Source organism: Poecilia latipinna, unplaced genomic scaffold (genome assembly GCF_001443285.1).
Source record: "Poecilia latipinna isolate Pla-1442-1.1 unplaced genomic scaffold, P_latipinna-1.0 Scaffold14, whole genome shotgun sequence".
In the NCBI taxonomy this organism is placed as follows: Eukaryota; Metazoa; Chordata; class Actinopteri; order Cyprinodontiformes; family Poeciliidae; genus Poecilia; species Poecilia latipinna.
In genome coordinates, this window is record NW_015112630.1 from 615,101 (window position 1) to 642,759 (window position 27,659).

At 40.1% G+C, this 27,659-nt stretch overlaps 2 protein-coding genes across 9 annotated transcripts in view; both read left to right on the top strand.

The window, feature by feature from the left end:
- fcer1g (Fc epsilon receptor IgFc epsilon receptor Ig) overlaps positions 1–2,829 on the top strand; it is an 11,118-nt gene extending 8,289 nt beyond the window's left edge. The window contains exons 2-5 of the mRNA XM_015032183.1: positions 446–537; positions 1,814–1,861; positions 2,386–2,409; positions 2,501–2,829. Of these exons, the coding sequence (XP_014887669.1) occupies positions 446–537; positions 1,814–1,861; positions 2,386–2,409; positions 2,501–2,554 (218 nt within the window). The 3' untranslated portion in view covers positions 2,555–2,829. The remainder of the gene's footprint in view (positions 1–445; positions 538–1,813; positions 1,862–2,385; positions 2,410–2,500) is intronic.
- Positions 2,830–5,221: 2,392 nt separating this feature from the next.
- On the top strand, positions 5,222–27,538 carry nectin4a (nectin cell adhesion molecule 4a). 8 transcript variants are annotated; one of them, XM_015032102.1, is made up of 11 exons: positions 5,222–5,571; positions 13,814–14,008; positions 14,529–14,696; positions 16,059–16,337; positions 16,486–16,600; positions 22,228–22,382; positions 22,476–22,626; positions 22,893–22,977; positions 23,081–23,164; positions 24,660–24,851; positions 24,992–27,538. In XM_015032102.1, the coding sequence occupies exons 1-11, from the start codon at positions 5,517–5,519 to the stop codon at positions 25,340–25,342; spliced, it is 1,830 nt and encodes a 609-aa protein (XP_014887588.1). In that variant the 5' UTR covers positions 5,222–5,516; the 3' UTR covers positions 25,343–27,538. The 8 variants fall into 8 exon arrangements, with proteins under 8 accessions (XP_014887588.1, XP_014887617.1, XP_014887597.1 ...); XM_015032131.1 differs by having other exon boundaries at positions 23,081–23,146; XM_015032111.1 differs by having other exon boundaries at positions 23,084–23,164.
- Positions 27,539–27,659: the final 121 nt, after the last annotated feature.

The window sequence follows — 27,659 nt, forward strand, 5'->3', positions numbered from 1 at the left end:
AAGTGTATTTAAAGCAGGTCTGGCTGCCCCTGCAGTCAACTACAACACACGCCCGTGTAAAACTCATTGATCTACTTAAACTCTAAATCAGGATGTCATACAGCTGTTAATAACAAAGTGTATGATGATCTACGTCATGATTCTATGTTGCTGATTAAATAAAATCATGTGGTAATGACTGCGTATACATGTCTGAGCTTAGCGCATGACTATCTGACACTGTATGCTGATATCACAGAACACCGCCACTGTCGCACCTTTCACAATTCACAATGGTTCAAACATTTAGGCTGTTGCCTAATAAGGTGTTTTTGTAAATGACTCCACACTAACATCATCATCATAGAGACCAGCTACAGTCACACACAGTGTGTAAAAGTGGAAGTCCTGTGTGTGTGCAGCAGGCTTTCTTCTTCTAACGTTCTGCTGTCGTCTCGTCCTCCAGCTGCTCTCTCGGAGCCAGAGATCTGCTACGTTCTGGATGGGATTCTTTTCCTGTACGGCATCATCCTGACCGCGCTCTACTGCAGGGTCAAGGTTCGCACCCACACAAATCTTTCTTTCTTATGAATGTTAAACAAACCGTAGAGTAACAAAACGCTACCAAGTTAAGTATGGAAGAAAAATACCATCTATACATAGATATATTTTTAATGTCTGTGTCAGTAACATAAAATTCAGGGAAGGGAACCACTAACTAAAGTTAACAGTAATCATAAACATTAGCGCTGCTAATGCTAAGGCACTAGGCCAACATGGTATTTAGCAGACGATAACGCTATAGTGCTTTACCAACATATGACGCAGAAGCTAATGCTAATGTGCTGCACCAACACAGTATTTAGCAGAAGCTAATACTAAACTTAAATTCAAACTGTATTTAGCCTTTAAGGACTACAACCCAAAAATTTAATTTCGACACATGTTCTATGATACTCTTAGACATTGTGTTTATCTTATTTATTTATTTTTATTTTTATTTTTTTTTACAAAGGTTGTTCCTTTATGTTTGAATAAAATAAAAAAAAGCAAAAGTTAGCAAGAAAAATTAGCTCACATTAGCATAAAAGTGCCCGCCATTGAAGAAATGTAACACCTGAAGGAGAATATTAATAAGCAAAGTGAAGGTCAGAAAACACATTTTCTAGACGGGTTTAAAGCAATATGTCTAGATGGAGGGCAGTCCAGAAGATTTATTAAAATAAATCCATAAAAAAAGAGTTCTGTTTACAGTTTGACACAGAAGTGGAACTTTTCTGCCTCAATGGAATGTTCCCTGCATGGCTGAAAATCTACATTACCTGAACAAACCATTCCCAAGGTGGTGGCAGCATCATTCTGTGGACATTTTTTTTATACATATACATACATTTAAACTGAGTATAAAACAAAATTTGCCTCATTTTTATTTGTGAAAAATATTTTTTTGTCACTCCATAATTGGGCTGTACGTTGTGTTTTGTCTAACATAAAATCTCAATAAGGGCTTAGAGTTGGAACCAGGTAGCACAGGGCGCTGGTCTTGGTCTTGACTCGGTCTCGACTTCCCTCGGTCTTGGTCTTGACTCGGTCTCGACTTCCCTCGGTCTTGGTCTTGACTTGGTATCGGACCCGAAAAGTCTTGGTCTTGTCACGGTCTCGATACACTCTGGTCTTGTTCTTGGGTTAGGTGGACTTGACTACAACACTGGTTGGAACTATACGCTTTTGCACGTCAGTGTAGATTATTTTTATCTTGATAACATGTATTTACTGCAAATGAATCTACCTGCTGCTTCAGAGGTTTATGTTTTTCTCTGTATATTGTTGACAGATCTACAACGCCAGAGAGGCCAGCGGCGGAAAAGGAAAGTCAAAGCAGGTGAGAGCGACTGCTCTACTAAAACGGGAGCCGCTGTGTGAACCGTGTGCGTGGAACGCATAGCGCTGCAGCACAAAGTGGCGTTTCAGTCAACAAAAAAGAAGCTGAGTTTCTGTTGAGGCTAACCTCAGTGGACACATGCTGAGGCTGAGGTTTTGGATGTGAAGAAGGAAATGAGCACACAGCATGCCTACATACATCAACCGTGCGTGTGCGTGTGTTAGGCAGTGTGAACGAGTTTGTTTCGTGGTGAGTTGCGCTAATACTGAGTATCCTCTCTGCAGTGGCTGTGACCACTGAGCAGCCGGCTGGTTAGAGGAGAATAAAGTCAACATCCTGTCCACCTTTCAGCTCAGCCCACTAAGAACAAGAGCTGCATGTTATTTTAGGACAGAGCTCTGCCTCTGTTTGGTTTTACTTTAAAAACTTGAATTGTTGGTTTGAGCCACTGTTCCAGTTCCCGTTTTTTTGTGTCACAATGACTATTTTGTCTCTAATCTCTTTTTCGTCTTTTTTCCTGTCAGAATGTGGAAGAGGGCATCTACACGGTGAGTTTCAGAGAACCGCGCCGCGTTAAGCTGAAGCTTCACATTATTCATATGTATATAAATATATTTCCTCCTCTCTCCCCTCCTTCAGGGTCTGACTCCTCACAAGCAGGACACATACGAAACCATCGGCATGAAGAAGTGATCTCAGCCGGCCACAGCGTTCTGTCTTGTTTTTTTTTTTTCTTTTGTATTTAAACATAACACATCTCACACTCTGTTTTTTTATGCCAACGCTCGTTTCCCCATTTTGCTTTTGTTGAATCGAGCAGAAGTTGAGGAGGAAGAGATAGAAAAGAAGAAGTGATGCGGCTTGCTGTTTGAGATACTCTTCCTGTCCTCTTGGACATATTTAACATTTTATTTTGACTACTGATATCCTGAAGATGCATTTAAACGCTTAAGTGTGAAAAAAAAAAATAGGATTGTAATGAGAGGTTTTATATTTTGCGTAGGTTTCAGGACCAAAACACGCTGATGGAAATTTCACTCTTTACCATTTTTGTAAATTTGACAAATTGCATATGCTTTCCTTCTATTTGTACTATTATTGTTTTATTTTTGTATGCCATAATTTCGGGGTAAGAGAATTATAAGGGGGGAATGTAATTATACTGAGCAGTATTTCCATTACACCTCAGGGTGGCAGTGATGGCATCTCCTTCACCTTTCTGAAGCTGATACATGTACGCACGAGACTTTGTTTTGCACGCATATTCATATTAAAGAACTTATCGTTTAGAAATACGGGATCTCCGTCTCTTTATTTAACTCTCAATCAGAAGTTTTTTAATCTTTAAATCTTTCTTTACCGCAAATTTCTGAAAACAATCATTTCCTGCCAGGGGATTTTCATATAAATAAGATTAAATGTGGACACAGCTTTAGCTTTGGTCAGATATATAGATATGATGTTAAAATATTTGGAGTTCTAAGTTGGAGATGTCAACTGGAACGCCTTAAATTCAATGTTTAAACTAAGATGTCATAGAAACCCAGATTTAAAACCCAAGGAAAAGGAAGTGTTATTTGCAGCCTTATTTTTTTTTAAAATATAGATTCTCTTTCAGTGAGATTTCTGAAGTGCTCAGCTTGTCTTGAACTTTATCGAGGAAGTGTCAGCTTCATCCTAAACCATTCCACTCAGCTTATACCCAAACCTGAAAAACACCTGGCGACTGCTTTCAAAATTAAAGCCCATTTTAAAATCAAAGCTGAAAATTAGGATCTGAGTACAGATTTGAGGAGTTGACTTTGTATTTAATTAACACAACTATGTTTTACCAGCATTTGTAGTTTTTAATAGTTTATTCATATAAAATATATACATTAAATTTACAGTTTGAGAATTAAACTTAGTCATGATCATTATAATTATTATAATTATTCCCTTACATTTTACAAGTGTTTGGATCTACAAATAGACTCTCATTGACATTTCTTGTACAGAAAGAGGTTTCTGATTTACCCCATCCTTAAAAATCAGTACGTTACACATAGAATACAGCGTAAGCTGTCAAAAATAACTCATTTGCAAATCTTTTTGTGATATTTACTCTCATTCCAAGTTCGGACATCTAAGGTACATCACCCAATGATTTTTATTTTTCAGTGTCATATAAGTAGACGTTAACAACGCCTTCAGTTTTAATCGACAGCCTTTATGTGGAACAACTGTGTCAATGACGTAACAAAAAATAGCACATTTTTTAAAATTATGTTGTACAGATGGACTCTCTTAAAATAATTTCTGTCGTTCATTGGTGACTACATGCAGAAGTAGAGATGATTCTCTTATAATCGTATTATGTGCTGTTGCATTGCTGTACTTGGTTCTCTTGACTGTTAGAGAAACCAGCCTGCAGGGCGTTGAACACTTTTAAACATTTACATCAGAGGACTTGTGCTTGTTGATTTGAAATATGTATATACATAATGTTCAAACTGTGCCTAAAAAACAAATCTCACACTAGTAAAGCAGATGACGGTTAGTAAGTTGTTACTGGAGCATCAGCCCCCAAAAGTAAAATGTGTAACGAAAAGGAACTGGCCCAAGCACCAATCCCTGAGGAACTCCACATACAGATCATAATATTCAGATTTAATCAACTTTAGGTGATATCTAACCTAATAAGGAAAGTCAGAATTTTATGACACTAAACATTAAACATTATTACTGTTTACTAACAGTAATAATGTTAGAGTTATTACTGTAACATTAGAGTTACAGTAATAACTGTAACTGTTATTACTGTTAACTGTTAACTTCAGACGTTGGTGAAGAGCAACGTCTGAGTTGCTCTTCACCACAGTGACATAAATAGACGTCAGCTGAGTTTGTGGTTATGTCAAAGTAAATGTACCAGAGAATATTGCCCTACTTATTCAGAAAGTGAACAGGGAGATTACATTCTTTCAGCTTTCAACCATTACCGTGAGAATAAAAACACTTAATGTGGGGAGATTAGTTTGTGTCTTTCTTCTCGGTTACAGGCCATTGTGGCCTTTACATTTAGGATTATACCTCTTCAACTTAAAGGGGTCATTGGTTTCCTCCAGAGGGAGGAGGCCCCTCCAGTTTCGGTCTCAGCCTGGCTGTTATGATCTGCGCTCTGTGTCATTGGGATGAGGTTCAAACAGGTTTTCTCGGGCATGCTTATTCACCTGCCTCTCCTCTGAGCCGAGCAAGTAAAGACGAAAAAATAACTGTCATGATGCCTTCACTAAACCAGAAAAGTGAGTTTTTCAGTGTGTGTGTGTGTGTGTGTGTGTGAGAGAGAGAAGCAGAGAGAGGGAGGGAGTGAGAGGCAGAGCGCAAACAGGTGTATCCTGAACAGGCAAAGGCTGCACCTTCTTTCACCACACGTCCGACCTGATGGCTTAACTTCACTCCTGGACAGAATCCCTACCACACTCTACCCCGAGGACCACAGCTCTTTGGACAGGACCAGGGTCTTCCCAGAGTAGATTGTTCTTGAGGATGATCACTCACCAGGAGGCATGACGGCTGCCCACTAATTTTGGATCCTACTCGTGGACCGATGAGCTTCATAGCCGTGCTGACGGCGTCCCGGCTTGTGCACAGTTAGCAGTAACGCCAAAGGAGGATGACATCTCTGCTCTACAGATTCTCATTGGGTCTCCTTGGGCTCCAGATCTTTGGTAAGATGGATTTTTTTTTACAACACATGGATGTGACTGAATGACATGATGATAAACTAAGCCTGGATGGTATGAAAGTGCTTTGAAGGCTCCTCATAAAGTCACAAACATTTGTGTTGATTACAGAGTAAGGTCATTTCCAGCCAGTGTGATATGCCAAGTCTGGATTTCTAATGTAGAGGTTTTGTTTTATGCCAGTCAGAGCAGGCCTTGTGAAAAACACTGGGGGTGAACTCTGATAGATCAGGAAAAACAGGTTGTTGTTGACAAATCTGCCTACCAAAGCTTAGGAACTGCATGAACCCTTCTTCTTTGTATGAGTTAAGCCTTAAAATGCCACAGGTCAAAAAGTCGCTACACCCCCAGTGGCCCACTCTAGTTCTACAGTGTGAAACGTCTTGGCACGCCATGATCTGTCAACAGGCAGTTGTTTGGAAACCTAATGAAGTCAACAACAATCCTTGTGGTGACATTGTGACACCTATAGGAAAAAAGATCTGTTTTCCATCCATGAAGCCAGGAGAGGCTGAGGGTTATTCCAGTAATGCAGTGCAGGCAGATCCCACATTAAGGCCCAGACCTCATCCAGGGTCACAGACATTCAAACTCCCCCCCCCCCCACACACACACACACACACACACCTTAGTCTCTCAATACACTCACCAGCTCTGATGGTAAACGCATGAATCACATCCTTCCCAACTCATTACACTGTCCCACACACAGTGTTAGAACCATCTGTTGCACAAGACTTAATTAAAGCTAATTCGCATCTGGAACCACAAACTTTATTGTGCTTTCTTCAGATAGTGATGTGATAGACCAACAGCAGTTTTCCACCTCTTGTATTTTAGGCAAATGTTTCAACGTTATAGCTTTAACTGTTCTTTATGTTGCCGCATGTCTGAGGAGACTCGTGGGATTCTGTGGGCAGGACTTTTTATGTCCTTCTTAACAATGGCTGTTCTCTTGCCACTTCTTGAAAGGCTAATGATAATCCTGTTAACTCTGAAGATCCTCCAAAGTTATCTTTGATTGAAACAAAGCACTGAAAGCTAACGTCCTCTGTAGTAGAAATCAGTGGTGGGCTCTGCTAGCTAAAAAGTTATTTGCATTAACCCTAACGCACTTACCATTTACATTAGTTTTGCTAACATTGAAGCATCACACCAACATGGTATTTAGCAGAAGTTAAAATCCTAATTTCAGCCATGTTGATACTTATTGTGTATTAATGGCACAACATGTCTTACAACATTGTAAATTGACCTCAATAGGGTCACATTTGTTATTGGACAATTGCGTTTCAGGAAGTGATTAGAATATATCTTTCACTCATGGTTCCAGTTTTATGATTAGAGAGTGTTGCTAATGTTACTGCTGATTTTGCCTAATTGATTTATTGGTTTAGTCAGAAAGCATGCATGAGCATAAACATGTAACTGCTAGAAGATTTCTAAACAGTCAATGATGAAAACTTGAATGTCAAAATGTATTCAACAAAGATAAAACAGCCAAGTGATATGGTGCTTAATTCATTGAGGAGAAGCTAGGTTTGCTAAATGTTTTTTAAAGTTAGCCAAATAGCTAAAGCCCTAACTGAAAAATTAGCTCTGCTATTAGCACATTAGCATGTGCTAATAGCTATTAGCCAGGCAGACTCTGGCTAATAGCGTATTAGCTAGAGTGTGCCCACCACTGGTGAAAAAGAAAACACTTCCAGGACAGTTGATTAGGATCAACAAGTTTGTGGCCAAGAATAAAATTATTTTTCAATCACGAAGCAGGTATTCTCATCCTCTTACAAAGCAACCTGTGTTTTCTGTCATCGTCCTAGCGTGCTAGGAGCAGCTTTGTGTATAATATCATAATCATTGGTTCTCCTCAAACCATCCACTCTGCAAGCACTCAGCAGTCGCTGGATCAGTTATGTAAGGGCTATAAATTATTAAAATATTTTCCTTAATGGTGTTGGACTGATGTGTCCCTACAGTAGTTCTCTCTATACCTTCTACTCTATGTTGAGATAAAACTGCAGCACTCATTTGATTGGTGTTTGAGTTTTCAAAAGTCCTAGTTAATAAAAATGAACAAAACCATTACAGAGAAAACATACCTAAAATATATCTGTATTTGGATGAGTTTTTTCATGCCACTCACTACTACAATTATCACCTTATTCATATGTCCTGATGATTTGCATGCTTTGTGCGTGTGAATGGAGGACAAACATTCCTAAGTGAATAATGTAAATTTTTACACCTTTAATAATATAATTAGTGCTGCACCTTGATGACCTCAGAAATGGCCTCTGATTTTGTATATCAGCCTGTTTAGCTGCTTTATTAACTGTACTGCTACAGATCTAAAACGTTCTGACGTGTTATTGTTTACAAGGTGGATCATCTGTTGGAGGAAGTCGGGCTCCACCCTCTACTTACCTTGCAGCAGACGTCCAGCCCAGTCCCAGCCTTAATTACACTGATCAATGGGATTGGATTCTTGGCTCATTGTAAATATTGCCTCCATAATACTGCAGTTGCAATATTATGGAGGCAAAAGCAGCATTTACCTGGATAGCGAACAGTATCGATGAAACTGTTGCCAAAACTATTTTTTGGCAACAGTTTTCTGTTGTAAGTTGAGATCCCAATTTTAGAATGGTGGCTCTGTTGCATAAGTTCTTATTAGTTTTTTTTTTTTTTTTTTTCCAAGACTTTTGCCTTGGAAAAAAACCCCTCTTTGGTTAAGACGTTACTTTTTTTTTTTAATCCCTCTGGTTTTGGATTCTGTACAGCTGGTAGGATTTTTGCTCTTACTATTTTACTTTCTGGAAGTTGCCATGATGTGCAACAATGCCGACAAGACATTGTTTTTACAGCTAGGAGGAGCTGATTAGACACCTGAACTACGACCCCAAACCCTAGAGGAGTTGAGAAGGAGGCTTTATGGATGCAGAGAGAGAATGAGGAAGTTCAAACCATCTCATAGCTCCAACTCCAACATCTCTCTGCCCGGCTTTCTAACCTAATGGCAGACAGATTTAAAAAGTGGCAAAAGCAAATGAGGTGGATTAGCAGATCTTGCTAAAAACTGATGGAGTCATCCAGGACATGTTATTGTGGAATATTTTCTTTGCTGTCCAGACATTGAGACCGTCCCATTAACAGCCTTCAGTCAGAGGCCTCTCCAGATTCATTGCGAGACATAACTCGTTTCTGAAGAAACGAGTTATGACAACATTAATGCTATTTTGGGATAATAACTGAATTGACTGCAGTCAGGAATAAAAATAAAAATAATAATAGTATGTTTTATTTATAATGCCTTTTTATCTTGAAATCTCAAAGGTCTACAAAAGAAAAATTACAAAAGATAAAAAAAATAAAATAAAATAAAATGAGATTAAAATAAACATCTAAGAAAGTGACGTTTGGAGAGATGAATGGAGAAAATGCTCTTAGCATTGATTCTAATCCTTTTCAAAATCCAAACTATGTGTTTCTGGTGGCCAGTTGTAGCAAAACAACTGCAGTGTAAACCAGTTCCTTAAAAAAATACCACACCCTACACACAGTTAGCTACCAAAACCAGCCACTTTACCGCTCTGTGCCCACAAACACTCCTACACCAACACCAGAAAATGTGGAAGTTAGCTGATTGTTGGCGATTGATTAGTGGTGGCTGTCAAATTGTTTTAGAGGACAAAGTTAGGCGCTGAGGGTTTTAAAATGAGCAGCACTGCTAGCTAGCACTGCTAGCATATCAGGCTACATTACAGAGGTTGATATGTTGTGATAAAAACAGCAATGTGCTGGGCCTCAGCTAATCTGCAGGTAAACCAACAGTCATTAAATCATCTAATCTAGCCAAAAAAAAAAAAAAAAAAGACTTTTACTCTGTTGTCCTTCCTCCTGCTAAAAGTTATCTGCATTATAGAGAGAACATTCGTGGCTGCTCCCCCCTCCCCCTACGCCACCCTGCCAAGATTGAACAAGTTGTATTAGCTTTCTCCTAATTATTACCTGTCAACATTCAGTCTAAACCTTCACGCTGAGTTGCTTCTTGTACAGCTCTCTTCCTCCTGGTCTGGATTGCAGAAAGCAATTTAGCAGTTGTGTTTGCCTCAGGGTCGGCGCCAACGGCCTTCAGCTGCACACCGACTGAAGAACCAGTGTCAGGATCAGATTCTACGACATTCAGCGATGGAGTCTGGGCTTTCAGGTGGTTTTATGTAGAAATGTTTGCATTTCTGCATTGGAGGAGGGGAAACTGTTAGCTATGTCATATAGAAGTGAAACTAGAGATAGAAGCAGGTAATCTAAAAATACAAACAAACAGCAAGTTTGTAATTCGGCTCTGATCACTCACTAGTCTGTCATGTTGAAATAAATAACTTAATTATAATGGCATCTCCTGTGTGTTGCTTTTAACTTTTTGTTTTGCCACGTGCCTTATCAGATGAACAGAATCAGTGAGCAGGTTGTCAACATCACCTCTGGAATTACAGCTGTCACAAAGCAAACAATGAGCTTTTTCTGTATCAGGCTACCGTCTGCAAATTCAGCTCCACTTCTGCAGCGTGCCAGGAAAAAACAACAACCTGCTGACAGGTGCAAACAGGCAGGTGCACCTTTACTATTAAATTCAGGTTGCAGAGTTCAACATCATAGCTCTGACTATGTGTGTTGTGTGTGTTAGACACCTAATACACAAGGCCATTGTGTGTAGATTTTGCTCAGAGGCCCCTGTGACTGTGGTGTCCGGACGCTGAGGCAACCTCAGAGAGTTTGCTTTGAAAACCCATCCTGAGCAACTAGTTACGTGACATATCTTTGCTGGTACTCACCATGCTTGGTAGACATCCAGTTTTCCTTCTCCTCTGTTTTCTTTTTCTCGGTTGTTCATTTCACGTACAAAGTCTGATGGTGTTTTATCTGTTTTAGAAACATCACAGAAAATGGGCTAACTGACGTCAGAAACAGAGGAACAAATCCCACTGAGGCAATTGTTTGCACAGGATTTCATTTAAGGGTTAGAGACATTGTTGGTTCATTTAATGAAACTCATTTAATGATAGACAACTTATAATTTTAGAAGCTTATCTGCTTAAGGAGATGTTTAAGGAGGCATCATTTATTTCTATTTTTAGATCTGAAAATAAAGAAAATCATAAAGCATAGCAGACCTGTTTGTGAGGTGAAATAACTTTCTGATTTAGCTGTGCTATCGCTGGTGGTTCAGTTGAAATATAGCTGCAGATGTGTGTAAATTGTCTTTGCTGGAAAGGAGTCAAATGGAGGTGGAGGTCGATCTTGTTCATTAAATAGGGAAGAGAGAGCAATTGGCTTGAGCCCAGGAATCGAACCTAGGACAACTGCATTGAGGGCTATCGACTCTACACATGGTGCGCACTCTACCCACTAATCCACACAATGCCCAGACAAACTGCAAAAATAAATAAATAAATAAAAAAATTAGTCTGCTGGTACTTTTGGTTGTGAAATTTCAAGGAAATTATTTCATAAAAAAATCAAATTGCTAATACCTGCAGTTAGATTTTATAACTATTTTCACAAAGCCTGGTGGTTCTTTATGATGTTTTATTGAAGGTTACTTTGAATCACTGAGGGTCCAAAGAGCCACTAGTGAACGGTTTTATACTTCTGCATAAATGTTCTGTATATGACGAAACAAATGTATGCAGAGAACATCTAGTTCTTAATTGACGGTTGGAAACAGAGCTGGTTACCAACTAACAGTCGACTGAAATGGTCCAACTACCTCCTAAGCATGTCTAAGATCTGCAGAGTTATGCTAATGAACTGTCATTTGTCAGAGTGCACTGAAAAATCAGTCCTGAGTTCCATAATTTTGGGAAATTGGTCAAAACTTAAGCTAGAAACTGATCTTATCCACAACCTCATCCACCTCCATAAAGGTCTGAAAATCAGCCACTGTCGCCTTTTACTCTGTCGTGAGAGAGGACTGACTGACAGACCCCACCCACCAGGTCATGTCTGCACATGTCTGGTTAACAATAGTCACCCAACTGTTGTCAACTTAGCAAATATTTAGACAAAAAAAAAAAATCAATATCAACCAAAATTGGAATAGGCCTGATCGACCATAAAACTACAATTGGTGTATGTCGAGTCATTTGATTAGGTGTAAGTTCTGTGCCAACATGGAAGCACCGTGATGAAGGTTCTATGTTTGTCACCTCAAGGAGTGAGCTTCCTCTCAATCCTATGAATGACAGAGGGATCAAAACGTCCACCAAGAGAACGTCTTTGACCATTTTGGCAATTTTTATGATTATCCAGTGAAATGGAGAACTACGTCTAAAGGCAAACCTGATGAAGACGTTGCCTCAAGATCAAAAGCTTACAACTTCAATTTAAAACAAAAGCAAAACTCACCAGTTTTTGCTTTGGCATAACCTGCTATGCTCAAGAGAATAAGGAAGCCTTTAAATGAAATGAAAGCATTTTCTTTTTCATTTTTCTAGCAAACTTCTGCAAACAGATTCTAATCATTCTTGGCAGCAAAATCAGGAAATTATTCCATGAACTCATACACATCAACCTTAGTCTATTGGAGGAACTTTGAGACCATCTACATGATTCTACAAGGCTTTGAAAAAGTATTCACAGTCTTTGCTGTATTTGATTGGAATTTCCTGGCATAGGCTAACACTAACATTGTATACTAGTGATGCAGAAGAACAATAGAAGAATCAAAAGGGTCATGATTCCTAAACTCAGCACCAAGGTTAAACACAAGGGTCTCAGGTGTTTGCTGCATGCCTAACCAGAGCTGACCTCTACCTGTTGGGTCAATGGAATGAAAAACAACGGGCAGCACAAAGTCTTTGGGGAAAAATAAAAAAATTGCCATTTGTGCAATTAGAGCTGCAACCCTATTTAAGTATATCTTCAATTTTGGACATCTAGAGACTGAAATTCTTCTTTTCAAAATAGCACAAGATTAGAAGTTAAGTTATGTTTCGCTACAGACTCACAGTTGAATTTATACTGGGTCATTGATCTACATCAGTTTCATCGTACCTCTTGTTGTTTTTAGGTGTATTGTTTAGTCTATTAAGACTACATACAGCACTCATCAGACTCCTATTAAGTCTGACAAGTTTCAACCTAGCATAAGACTACCACCGCCATCTTTCTCCAATGAGGAGAGTGTCCCGCAGCTCTTCCAGAGGTACCATGGTCCTCTTGGCTGCTTCTCTGAGTAATACTTTCCTTGTCCGATCTAGTTTATGTGGCTAGATGGGTTTGCAGTAGAGTTCCTTGATCTTCATGTTGCTGTTTGTTCTCTAAAGTTCTTTAACAAATCTCTTTGGGCCTTTACAGACCAGCTAGATTTATTCTGACCTGTCAATGGGTCCACAGCTAGGTCTATGTACATAGGTGGACTTCATCTATCCATGCATCCATCGACTATACCCACTTGTCCTTGAAGGGCCGTAGGGAGGTTGAGGCACCTTGAGGTGGAGTACATCTTGCACAGATTGACAAACACACTCATGTCCTTTCATCCTTTTTTTCCCACTTATCCTGGGTCAGGCTGCAGGGCCAGCAGCATAAGTAGGGAGTCCCAGACTTCCCTCTCCTCTGCCACTCAGGCCAGTTCCTCTGGGGGAATCCCAAGGTGTCCCCAGGTCAGCCAAGAAGCATAGTTCCTTCAGCGGGTCCTGGGTCTTCCTCTGGGTCTCCTCCCGATGGGATATGCCAGGAACACCTCACCATAGAGGTGACCAGGAGGCATCCTAACCAGGTGCCTGAGTCACCTCGATTAGCCCTCACAACGAGGACAAGCATTCATGCTTAAGGATAATTTGAGACCAATAAACAGTCACAATTTTGGACTGTGGGAAGACACCAGATTACCTGGAGAGAACCCACACATCCATGGGGAAATCATGCAAACTTCATCCAGAAAGATGGAAAGATTCCCTAATTATGTAGACGCGGATTTTATTTCGGGCTGAATACAAGTAATGTGCTTCACTTTTCAGATTTTTATTTGAATAAACAATGCACCCTTTTACTTCCACTTCATAATTATGCACTTCTTTGTCTTGGCCTATCACAAAACATCACAAGGTGATAGATGGGCATTTTTATTTGTAACATGGCAAAATCTGAATAAGCTGAAGGGGGTCTGTGTCACACAACAATGATTATCTTCATTTTTTTCCCAACCTTTGTGTTTTTTCAGTGATGGGGATACAGGGACAGTCTGAAGACGCTCCAGCAAAGGTTTCCTTAACGACTCTGGAGGAGAAAGAAACCGTCCTGCCGTGCCCATACGAGCTGAACGGAGAGAAGGTGGTGCAGGTCACCTGGTATAAGATAGGCCTTGATGAGAACAAGGAGCAGATGATTGCTGTACACATGACCGATGGCCAGCATAGTAAGTTGGAATTGTCTTGTGATTATATATGTTGTTTTTCCACCCTTTCTACTTTATCTGCTACTAACAGTTTCACAGATGTCGTTGATCTACTTCCCCTCTCTTCACACTGACATTATTTCTATAGCTTATCTTGCTCTCTTGTTTGTTTGACCAAGCAAGCAAGATGGCTCCCAACTGTGACTCTATGCTTAAATAAGGCTGACAAAAATTTTTTTTTGCTGTTAACATTTTAACTACCATCCATCCATCCATCCATTTTCTGAACACCCTTGTCCCTCAGTGGGGTCGGGAGGGGTGCTGGTGCCTATCTCCAGCTAACGTTCCGGGCGAGAGGCGGGGTACATCCTGGACAGGTCGCCAGTCTGTCGCAGCATTTTAACTAGCAAAATGCTTTAAATGAAAAGTATTGTCAGACCGTTGAGGTCTGTTCTGAACTCACTGGACTTTTTTCAGTCACTTCCTTCCTTAAATGTCTCTTTAACTCTCTGACCTCTTTCACTGGCCACTCTCTGTGCAGCGTCCGACAAGTGGCAAGGCCGCGTGCACTTCAAGAGCAATAAACCCATAGAGGACTCGGCTCTGGTCATCACCAGCACAAAGCCCTCCGATGAAGGCGATTACCTCTGTCAGATCACTCTTTTCCCGTCTGGGAGCATTGACAAAGAGATGCATCTCACCGTGTGGAGTGAGTTATCTCTCATAAATCTGATGTAATGTGGGTAAAAACTAACCCAGTATAAGTGATGAACAACAAATGTAACCTAATTGTTCACTTTGGTTTAGGTATATAAATCTTTTGTATGTCTCTAAAGCAGAAGAAAAACTGCGTAATTCTATTGCTCTCTGATATATGTTATGACTTTTCCTGTTATTTAGGGTACTCAAGTGATACTGGTTGGCTCTATCCCATTATTGCATATTTATATTGTGTTTCAATGGTGTAGGAAGTCACTCTGCCTTAGGTTAATAAAACCTCATATTGCCTAGCTACACATCCATTAGTATTGCATATTATGGCAATTAGATCTCAGCTAGATCAGGCTGCCATAGATTTTTTATAGATACATTCAAAATTTCTGTGGACATGGGCATCAGAACCCATAGTAGGTATACATGTTGGTTTTGTTATGCTTCTATGTTTCAGATCTTTAAACAACTTTTAATAACAAAGATAGCCTGACTTGTTCTAATTGGAATAAGAAGTGATGATAATAATAAAAATAGAAAGCTATCCAAATGGTTCTGATTGAATTTAATTCAGTTTATCTCAGTTTAATTCAATTCAACTTTGTCCAATGTAGTTAAAATTAATTATGTTCATTTCAACTTAACTCAATGCAACTAAGCTCAGTACAGTTGAGTTTGGTTAAATTAAATAAAATTAAAATAAATTAATCCATCCATCCATCCATTTTCTTTACACCCTTGTCCCTCAGTGGGGTCGGGAGGGTTGCTGGTGCAACCCTCCCGACCCCACCTCTCACCTCTCACGTTCCGGGCGAGCGGTGGGGTCACCCTGGACAGGTCGCCAGTCTGTCGCAGGGCAACACAATTAAATTAAATTAAGTTAAATTAAATTAAATTAAATTAAATTAAATTAAATTAAATTAAACACGTTTCAAATCAGTAAAATTTAGTTCAGTTCAATGTGACCTAATTCACTTCAATTCAGTTCAATTAAGTTAAATTGATCAGAATTCAGTTCAACTCAACTCATTTGAAAAAACATTCAATTCAGTTCAATTTGATTCTGTTTAATTCAATCAGATTAAGTTAAATTGAATTCAGTTCAATTAATTTAAGTTCAATCCAGTTAATCTCAACTCAGTTTAGATTAACTGGATTGAACCATGTATAGTTGTTAGTTGACCATGTACAGTTTATTTGTACATGGTCAACTAATTAAAAGTAGGACAGAAAAATAAGGTCAGATCTATGGATCTGAGTGTTTTTATTTTTTGTGGAATAGATTAATTGCAATATATTGTCTTGAACCTTCACTAGCTGTCCTCTTTCTGATAAACTCATATTACAATCCTCCTTCCAGCCCCTCCCATCAGCTCCTTGGATGCTGTGGATGTAAAGGAGGGTGATTCCTATAAGGTGGTGGCCTCCTGCCGCTCTGTGGCCGTCCCACTTCCTGAACTCTCCTGGGACACAGAACTGAATGGTAAAACTAACAAACTGATCTCTGACAAGGGGGTTGTCTCCATACACTTCTCTCTGCACCCTCTGAGGAGTATGAATGGAAAGAAGCTGGACTGCCTGGTTCAGTATCCAGAATATGACAGTCCACGCAGGATCAAAAACCGACTGGTGGTGCACTGTGAGTATACATTCACTGAATCAGTTGTTGCTATTTACATCATTTCAGGTTACACTATCACTAGTAGAGAGAAAGCCAAGCACAACCCTCTTTACGCTCATCTTGACTTAAATGATTAGAGCCTGAAAATGGCTTATCTTTCTTTCAGTTCCTCCAAATGCTGAAGTGTCTGGCTACAGTGAACAATGGTCTGTCGGTATGGAGAACGCTGCCCTGACGTGCAAACATGAAGGAAGCCCTGAACCAACTCTCACTTGGACCAGGTACAACAAACTCACCTACCCCTCTGGTTGTCTAGGAACTGCATGACTAACCGTCTGATGTGTCTGGTCGCTGGTGCTTCTGTTAATACTTGCAGAGCAAACGTGCAAATTATTTTTGGCCTGTTATGTTGTGAATTTAATTGGAATGTTTGTTGAAGTTGCAATTAGGTTGTTCCCAGGATGTAGGTAATATTTACTGATGCTACCCGGTCATTTTAGATGTAAAATACCCATTAGACGTGGGGTGTTCTTCATCTGCCCCCACCTCCTAGTTCTCTGTACAGTTGAATTTTTCCTATAGATTGTTCAGTCATACTACAATGTTAGTCTGTGGTTGGGGTCAGTGTTGTGCACAGACATTTTGGGGGGCATGTGCTGGCTGGCTGGTCTGACATTTATTACAGGCAGATTTTGGCAGGGAAAATTACAGAAATGCTGAGGGAGTCGTAGAGTAGGCTTTTAAATCTAGAATATGCTACATTGGACCACACACGCAAAAAAGAAAAAAAAGATTTCAAAAGGACATTTTGGGATCATGGTCCTGTTGTGGGTCCTGTTGTGTAGTTGGGGATAACCACCATCTGTTGGACAGATTTGACTGGAGTACAGGTGTGCAGAGGAGTTTATGGTGAACTTGAATGATTGTGAAATAAAGCCCATATTATTACACTTCTACTCTGCTATGCTTGAAAGTTGGTCTAAGATGTTTTTTGATTTGTTTGGTGATATAGTGGGTGAATGATAGACTACAAAATATGTCACTTATGCCTTTTAAAAAATTACTTATCTCAGGTGATTGCTGATGTCACAGTGCTTTGCAAAACTATCATCAGTACTCCTTGAACTTTTTTACATTTTGTTGCTACAAACTTAAATGTATTTTTAGGATAACATGTGCTAAGCAACACATAGTTACACATTATTTTGCAGGGGAAGAAAAATAATTCCAGACTTTTTAAGAACATTTTACAAACAAAGAAAAAAAAAAAGCTGAAAAATGTAATGTGCAAATGTTATGTCAACACTTTGTTAATTTATCTATTTTGTGATCGGTCTAGAACAGCTTTCCTCATCCAGGCTGTAAGTTCTGTATTTAGATCCAATCGTGCCAACAAGCCTGACAAGTTCCTGACTAACATGATGCTGCTGCCACCATGTCTCCCTATGATAGTAATGTGATCAGGTGGATGTGCAGTGTTAATTTCCCAGTGTATCATTTTGCATATTGGCCAAAAAGGAACAATTAAGCAGTGCACAGCATCAACAGATTCATAGGTTGTTGTTGTTGTTGTTTTATACTACAACCCTTGGTCACTAGTGATCTCATGCAATTTACCTTCAGTGCCACCTAATTTATTAAGAGACTCCACCACTCTTTAGTAATTTGGTGACATCAGAAAGTGTCACCAAATTACACCTGCTTTTTTTATTCAATTCAATTAGAAATACTTCAGATAGACAAAAGAGAAAATAAATGTTGTCATAACTCACATTGTCCAAGTGTCTTCAAAGAGTTGTTATGGATGGTCGTCCTGTGGGCAGGAAGGAAATCTGGTCAGTCTGACGTTTAACTGACATGACATGCTAACAACAAGTGTCGACACAGAAAAATCACAGTAGCATGTTCTGGATGTCACCTGCAGTGCTAATCCACCTCACAGTGATGGGCACACTTCCGGTAATCTACTAATGTGCTATAAATAGCAGAGCAAACTTTTCAGTTAGCGATTTAGCATTTTTGCTAACTTTGAAAACTAGAGCTCTTAGCTTCCCCTCATTTGATTTTTCCAGATCAGTTCAAAAGCAGTTCTTTACTTGGCTGTTTAGTTGAAAAATGTTCAACATCTGTGTTGAAGTTTTTGTTATCGACTTGTGAATTTTTCAAGTAGTTAGACGTTTATATTTGTGCTCATATTTTGAAGTGTAGCAGCTTAATTTCCTCTACTTTCTTTCCTTCAACCCCCCAGGAACTTTATTTCAAACAAGAAACATACGAGGACAAAATAAAACATGGACAGTAGTTGACAAGATATTAACATAAATACAACAACTGGGGCGTTACGGAATATGTCAAATTTAAATGGGTGCTTGAAGGTTGTAGTCTTTCAAGGGGTGATATAATTTGAATTGAATTTAGCGTTATAATATTAGCTTCTGCTAACATGTTGGTGAAGTGCTACATCAACATGTTGGTCTGCCACTTCAGCGCTAGCTTCTGATAAATAATGTGTTGGTGTAGCACTTTAGCTGTAATGGAACTAATTGTTTATGATCAGCACTTTAGGGTTAGCGCAACTAACTTTTTAGGTAGCAGTGCCCACCACTGGCATTTCATTTGCTTTCGCTGCTCCTCGTTAAATCTCTATGTGGTGGTTTGGTTAGAATGGCAAGCAGAGAGACGTTGGAACTGGGGATTTGAACCTTGCCCTTTATGATTGATGAAAGAGTAGTTCAGGTATTATTTGAGCTTTAGAGATGCTAATCAGCTGCTCCCAGCTGTACAACAACACCTTGTTGCCCCAGTTACGCATAATAGCAACCGTCTGACCGTAAAAAAGCAAGGGCAAAAAGTTATGCGGTTGTGCTTTGCTTATTGGTCTGCCATATAAAATCTAAGTAAGACATTTAAATTCATGCTTTTAAACTGAGAAAGTTTGAAAAGATACTAGAGTTGTGAATATTTCTGCAACGTGCTGCACCCTGACGCTCCAGAGCAGGAAGAGATCTGCTCAGCGAGCTTCACCATGTCCTCTTGAATTGTTAAAAACCAACTGCGAGAGTTTGTGCTGCCCTAATCCTAATCAACGATCAGTACGCACGTTGAACTCACAGGCCAAAACTAAAGCCAACTTTGGGTTTCATTTGAGAAGTATTTCTCAGATCCACCGCCTGCTGCATTAAATATTCTCAGGGCGTGGCGCGACTAGAAAAATGTGTTCTGTGAACAGAAAGAGTCACAGCTCCTATTAAATAATGAGAGCTGAAGTTGGACCTGCAAGACAAAAAATACAGAAAGAATGGATTTATCTGCTTCAGAAATACAATAAGGACTGCTAGGTGTTTCTGTGAGCTGCTGCAGACTTAATGATGATGATGATATGCTTATTAATTGCTATGTTAGTCATGGAAACACCTATTGTAAAGGTGTTTTTGTGAGTAACGCTTACCGTACACATACCGATCACTCACAGACACGCTGGGAAGTGAATCTGCACCCAAAATCTGTTGTTACATTCAACCTCTTCTTACTCACATTTTGCCGCAGCGGCAGGCAAACCTGTTGGGAGTAAGTGGCAGCAGGTGAAGTAATAAGTTGTGTCACAGTGTCATGTTGTGGCTTGTGCCGAAAGCAGACAGATGAGACAGTTTCACACGAAAAAGGGGGAATGAAGAAGAGGGCGGGGAGGAGGGTTCAAATGAAAAAGGGGAAGGGATGAGCAGAAATGAGAGAGGTGAACCAGGAGCAGAGAAGTGGGGTGGAGTTAGCCATTAGTGGTGGGGGTGGGTGGACGGGGTGGGGGTGAAGAGGAAATGAAGTGTCTGATAAGCTGTGAGAGTGATGCTATCACTCTGACGTGTTAGATGCAAATGTAAAAACAGCAAGTTCCTCTTTCTGATTCGTGACGCGGAGCGCTGTGAAATAAGTGAGCTCTGTGTGAAAGCTAACTCGTTAGCCTCGCGGAATGGCACCTACCTGGAAACGTCTGGGCTAAAAACAACCCAGCTTGGGCTGTTTTGCTAGCTTAGCGTTGGCTCTGACATAGTCTGATCCAGGCCGGGATTGACTGAACTCAGTCTGGCTTATTAAGGGTAGACTTAGGCCAGTTATTAGAATCATTCTGTTAATATTATGGTTTCAAAAGCATTAATATTATGCCTCATTACATTCCTATGATTTAGAGTCTGGATGTTCATGGCACTGCCACTCAATCATCGGTTGCTGTGAATAGCCGATAGCTGCTGATTGGACAGATGTCCAGAAGACAAGCAATATAACCACAAAATGTCATGGCTGAAGAATCTGTTTGTTCACAGAGTTCTGTGTCCAAAGATAATATATTTTTAATGTACTTGTATTATCCTTTTAACAGAATCTGACTTCAAATTTTCTAAACTACCCCTTAAGTATTTTCATTTGTCATATTTCTACCATCTTACCATTTCTTGCCGAAGTCTTATTAGGTAGTTCAAGCGTGTTTTCTAGCCCAGCAAGCTTTGTGTTTTATGTATAGCAGTGGGGGACGTGCATGTGAGTGTGTTTTGAGAGATAAGTTGATAATAAGTTATGATGAAACTTTAATCTATGTAAAGTGAATGAAATGCATTCAAAACAACTACAGTGGGGCAACTCCCTTCACAGATGCTGAACTCGTGAGTCACCCAGCTGGTCTGGGTGCTTAGCTGAACAAATGCCCATTTTGCCTCACACCCTCTCTTCTAAAAAATAAGAATACTGTTAAGATTGGGTGTGAAGCTGTCAGAACAATCAAACGTCATGATCTTTCATCTTTATGTGCTGAGCTTTCCTGTTTGCTTGTTGCCAAACAGGGATGCGCTCAGATGGACTCTAGGTGGGGCTGCAGCACCCAACATTTTTCTTTTGGACTAAAGAAGTGCCCTTCTGAAATCTTTTGTTGTTTTGTATTTGTTTCTTTTTATAACAGTATATTGTGTGTGGCCCAATGTAGCATTTCTGGTTTTAAAAACCTATAAAGTTCTTTTCTGGGATTGCACTTATCCATCCTCCCAACAACTCTGCTTCCCAGATCCTTGTAAAGAAAACCATTGCCATAACATGATGCTGCCACCACCACTATGTTTCATCATGGTAACTTTTTTTTTTTTTTTAGAACTAAACAAAACAAGCAATCCACAGAAAGAAATGTTGAATAATTTTGCTCTCATCTGCTCAACATTTCCAACATGGCTGGTAATGAGTTGGAACTGGGAATTTATCTCATCAATAATTCCTTTCTTGATTTGTAGAGTGCAATTAAGGCTGCAGTACATAATGTTATCAAAACATTTTTTTAACTTATTGTAACTCTGACCATGTTCTGACAGTATGGTATGAGACACATAATCTGTGAAAAAACTCGAGCTCCTCTGCCTTCTCTGAATGCTAACTAGAAACAACGAGTCAAAGGCAGGTCTTAGTTCTGTTAATCACAATCTCATGTGGCGCTGCTCATCCCACCGCCCCTCTCCCCTGACTCTCTGCTACCACTACAGTTTTTCCATGTAGGCAGATTCTGTTGTAAATGCTCAGCCTAGTTAGCGTTGCTCCTGACGACGGCAGATGTACGGCTAAAAGTTGTTTTTCTGCCATTAGTGCATTTAGCAGCAAATACATGAGATTGAGTGACAAAATTAAGCCCCTCCTCCTGGCTCTGATTGGCTGTTTTTGACTGGGAGGAGTGTATTTCTTCAGAGGTGAATAGCAGCTCTGGTGGCAAGTGGAGGAGCTCAATCTTTTCACAGATTATCGGTCTCATAATAAACTGTCACAACATGGTGACAGTTTTAACAAATGTGTTAAAAAAAACAAACAAACAAAAAAATCATATTCTTTATAAAAGTTACATGATGCAGCTGAATAGCTAAATTTTTTTTTGTTTTGCCTCTAGATTAGGTGGACAGCTTCCTAGCGGTGCAGTTCCCCACCCCGATGGGAGACTCGTCTTTGAGCGACCCCTTAACACCAACGACTCCGGCACCTATCAGTGCTTGGTGAATAACTCAGAGGGTGTACATAAGGACACTGTGACCATCACTTTAGGAGGTAGCTGATGGAGTGACCCTTCACTCCAACGCAAACTGTGAGAATCCATGAGGAATCTGTGTGAACATTAATCTCAGTGTTGTGCTTCCACAGCTTGTTGTGCTCCTGATAAGTGGATGATATTCATGATCATGGGAGGCACGGTGGCCGGCCTGCTGATTCTCATGCTCGTCATCTTCTTCGTCCTCGCTTGTCACCACCATCGCAAGAACAAGAAGCTGAAGAAGGAGCTTACTCAGAAAAAGTACAAGATAAGATTGTTTTTTTTTTAATCAAGATTAGATAAGATCAGATTCAGATTATCATTTCCAGAGGGCAAATTGATTAAATATGCATGAATGAAAACAAGTTAAAAGCCATGAAGCAGTTTTGACAGAAAATACAGCAGATGTGTGAGTCAATGTGTAGAAAGATGAAAAAATTTGAATCTAGTTTCATATACATTATCTATATGTGATTCAGCATTAAAACCTCGGCTAAAGGTTGTCTTCCCATCTCATATCTTTCCAGAGAGGAAATAAGCACTCTGTCCAGACAAGCTTCGTTCAGGAGGGTGAACTCTGTCAGCACTGATGCCAGAGAGGTGTTACTAGAAGTTAGTCTTTTATGTGCTGAAATCACTACATTTTTAGCAGACCTCTTATTAGTTGTCATTTTTCCCCACCTGTTTTAATGAGTAAACCTATTTCTTTTCACAGCAGCTTGAGGAACACCATCCTCTGAAGGTGGAGGGAACCCTGAGGAACAGCCTGTCATCCCTCGGGGTCAGTCTACAGATCAATGTAAATCTGCATGCAAGGCCAGGGCCTGGGACTGAGGCTTTACTGTCCAGATGCCGCGCGGCTAAGTTCTGAAGTTCGGCATTTCCGATCTGAATGTAGTGCGTCTCAGACTTTGTTATCAACAGTAACACAATGTATAACCAAAGACCTTTCAGACGGCGATTTCTTGGGACGTTTGGGTTCTTTGGCTTTACATCCTCACTCCTCTCTAAACTACTTGTAGACAAGTCATTTGGCTGTTGATTTTGAAGTATGAAAACACTGTCTGATAATATAAGCCTAATAGATTCAAAAAGTCACTGGTTACTATAAAAATGTCAAAGATATAACTTAGCTCTAATTTTTACAAATTTTGTTCAAACTTTTAAAACGTCACAAAAACAAACAAAACTAAATTTGAAGTTGTTTCCATGTACTGGTTTGGTGTGACTCAACCTACACTTGGTGTAATTTGGTCAGATGTTGACACTACATATGATTGTAATAAATAAGATGAAACGGTGGCAAATTAGTATGGACCACACACCTTGGAAAAATGGAGGACCTCTGTGCTGGAGGATTGGATTTTGAAAATTTTTCTGAGTTCTGGTGATGCAGAGACCCATCAGTGAATGGGAAAGTTTGAAATTGAAATGGTAAACTCACTTTGTCTCCTAATGTTTTGGAATGATAATCCTCTGACAACAGGAAAAAAACCTGCTTCACTTTGAGTGCATGTTTAACCTAATGAGGAGAAGAGCTAAACACTTTTTATGTTAACGTCACTACCAAAGTCGATCATGTCCAAGCGTCGCATAGATTGTAGACGGACTGCAAACTGCAGACAAACTTCCTGACAAATACACCTCTGGAAACACAAGAGACTTTGTTTAGCTAAGGAAGCAAACCGATATGTTTTAACTATATCGGTTTTAGTAGCTGGATTTGATTTGGTTTAAGAGAAATAAAACCAAGACAATGTCAGAGCCACTAGCTTCATAGCATGTTAACAAATAAATTCTATCACCCATAAGCTTCCTATCAAGAGTAGGATATCACCCATTAGCTTCATACCATGCTAACATCCTCAATGAAAGGAAGAATAGAAGCACTGCTGTTTAGATGTTGTGTCCTGGCAGAAGGATAATATTTCAGGATTTTTCGGTGTGGGCTCTTCTGTGTGTTTCAGACAGTTGATTAGAAGGCTGCATCCTCTATTTGCTTCCTTTTTAATATTTATTTAATATATTTTATTGAAATAAACCTTGTTGTTTTACTGACTTTAGCAATCCAGTGTTGCCCTAGAATGTGAAAATATTCAAGGGCATGAGTGCCTTTGCAGGACCTGAAACAGAAAAAATCACAACATAATTGTAAAACATCCTGGCTGGGACAGAAATATAGCTTTACATATTCATAGCTCTGAGCAAACTCGCCTTGTCACACAATCTATCTATGCAACTGATAAGTTCATCTGTTTATGTTTTAAAAAAAGCATGTTTTTCTGCTTTAACAGGAGCAGGCCCGTTGCCGTGACAGCAGATCAACTGTCTCAGGTGGGCGCGGAGGAGGGGCTCCTGCATACGATTCTCTCGGCAGACCGTCCATCTACAACAACTCCCGGAGGGGGAGGGACAGGCCTATGGATCGGGACAGCGAAACCCGGCTTAGAGTAGAGCAATACGTGAGAAACAGCAACATGTCCTTGGTAAGTGTCTCATGCTGCCTGCGGCATGTCTAAGCTTGCAACTACCAAGTTATGGAAAACTTCTCACCCAGCTTACTAAACACTTGCATATTTACCTGATGACAATGGGACTAGTGATGGTCTCTTTTCTGCCATTGCAGCAGGACCCTCGGTTGCTTCCTCCTCTGCTGCAACCGACATATCCTGTGGTCCACTCAACGGAGATCGTAAGACAGATGAACGGCAATGCCGTCATCCCAACAGAGGGGGGTTCCCATTCAGGAAGCGCCATCAGGAACTACCAGCCCCCTCCCATAAGCTGCACATACCCACAAGTAACTTATGACGAGGATGAGATCGACGAAGGGCTGGGCGGCCCTGCCAGTCAGGAGCATCCTGACGACCAGGATAGCGTTGCCTCCAGCTCGAATTTCTCAAAGAACAGGATGAGCCCTCAGCCTCACAATCATAACCCCCACACTTCATACGTCCACAAGGCCCAGATTGTTTAGCCGGTAGCAGTTGAACCTTGGGTAAAACCCCAAAACTGGGCAGTTGTGCTGTTGGACACAAGTCACCCAGAAAAAGCATCTTTTACTTTCTGCTCAGTATGGAAACTGACTTCACTCAAGAAGGACGACTACTGATCTCTACATGGACGCTTAGAGATCAGTCCCATTGAAAACAGAACATGACTAATTTCCCAGTCGTTGCAGCTGCGTCAGCTTTTGCAATGTCTTGTTGTTTTAAGTGGGTTCAGCTGACAGGTGAACACAGCTGAGAAACCTTGTGCGTATACACCTGAAGCATTTCATATCAGTGGAAACCAGGAAATGCGGGAGGAGTACCAAAAAGAACAACTGTGTGGGAAAGTATGTAAATCAGAGGAGTCTATTGCAACACCAGAGAAGCAAGGGCGTATTGCTGAGCTGGTGGTGTTTGGTGGAAGAGTAACCGTGCATGTGACAAAGTCGAGTACGCACAACTGTTTGGGAACTGATCCAGAAGTTGTGTGAGTGTCTGGCCACACCTGTAACATGCATTCCTCTGTATTGTCTCTGAGTCTTTCTCAGTCTGCATTCATCTCAGGCATTAAGACAAGAAAATATGTCTCATGTACATTTTCACCACATATGAACTGCTTTACATCCGTTAGACTGTGTTTTATTAAAGTGACAGTTAAAACGTTCTTTTCCTTTTAAAGTTCAGACGTTTCCACATGCAAGGTCGGTTGTGTCCTGTCACTTTGCACATTTAAAAACTCCACATGTAATGCTTTTTCACTCATGGATACTGTGAAAAGAAGTGTAGTACACCCAACTTCTACATGTTTTTAATGAAAATTAACATTGTATATATTGAAAGCATAAAAGCGCATGAAACACAATGAGCTCCAAGTCAGTTCACCCCTTTGCCAACTTGCCACAACATTTGTACCCAATGAAATTTAGTTTACTTCCTTTTGTAGATCTGTTGTTTTTTAAATTGTAAAGTATAAAGTTACAAAAACTCTTGAATGGCACTTATTATAATTTAATTCAATTAGATGTTATTTTAAGAAAACTTTACCCCCCCACTGTCACCGACTGGTGTTCTTATTCCTGTATCAACCAGCTCTGACATGTTTCTATCATGTGGTTTGATCACAGATCACAGATCAAACCACAGGAAAGAAAGTCTTCACTGATAGCACATACCCACGTTTCCTTTCAAAAGGCTGTGAGCAGATTCTAAAAACACTCTTTAAATAATCAGTTTTGGAGCGGGTAACGTCCCCCTGGTGGGTACGAATCGACGCTCGGTCAGTACGAAACATGGTAGTTGACTCCTTCTGGTATTGGACAAAATTGAGTATGAGATTACAAAGAAGCAAAAGGTCCAATAAAGCCTGTTACATGTGGAGTTGCCTATTGCTTGCATATGGAGGTATACTCTACACAATAATGAATGTAAACATGGACATTTCTGTCTACAAGCTGCTCTGGGAGAGTTCTCTGCCAATGTGGATCTTTCGATAGCAGCAACAGACTTATGCCTTTACAAGAGGAATGTGACGTTATCTTTACTACTTTGATACTCTGACAGAACCAAACATGTATTTTCCTTTATTTTTATTGTCTTTGGACTGTTGGTTTTAACGTTTGGTTGCGATATGTTTTAAGTGTTGTTGGGTTCTGTTACTTCCCTCATAGGGGCGTGCCAAAGGGAATATGAAAATATGTTTTGCTTTTTCTTTGTGGAAATTTAAGTATTATTTTCCTCCATGTTACACAGCTTTCCTGCTGCATATATGGCTGCTTCCCCTGAGTTCGAGATCTTTGGGTCGAATGTTTAAGCAGTTTGTGACAAACAAAGCACTGATCCCAATCACCTCAAAGGCGAGAGCCGTTGAACGGCTCACTGTCGATTTATTGAGGAAAAGCTCACCCTGCTGTGCATAGCTGGGAACTGCAGGTGGCTGGTAGAATTCACTGAGCTATGAAATATTTTTTTTATTCCAAATATCGTTGTGTTTCAGAAGATCTTCCTGATTTGGATTTTAGTTTTTCCCTTGGAGGGCGTATTGACATTGAGGATAAATATGGGAGGGTAAAAGAGCATCGGCGTCATCCAGTTACTCGAGGAATTTTTATTTTTATTTTTTTTTTACTTTGAACATGTGAACCACTGCAGAGAATATCAAAGTTTAAATAAATACTAGATCATCACTGTGGCCCTTGTTTGCTTCAAGCTTTACCCTGTTTATCTTTCTTTCCACTAGCTTCATAAGGGTGTCAGCTGGAAAAACAGGTGCTAAGCCACTGTGGGAACTGCTTTAATCTCTAAGTA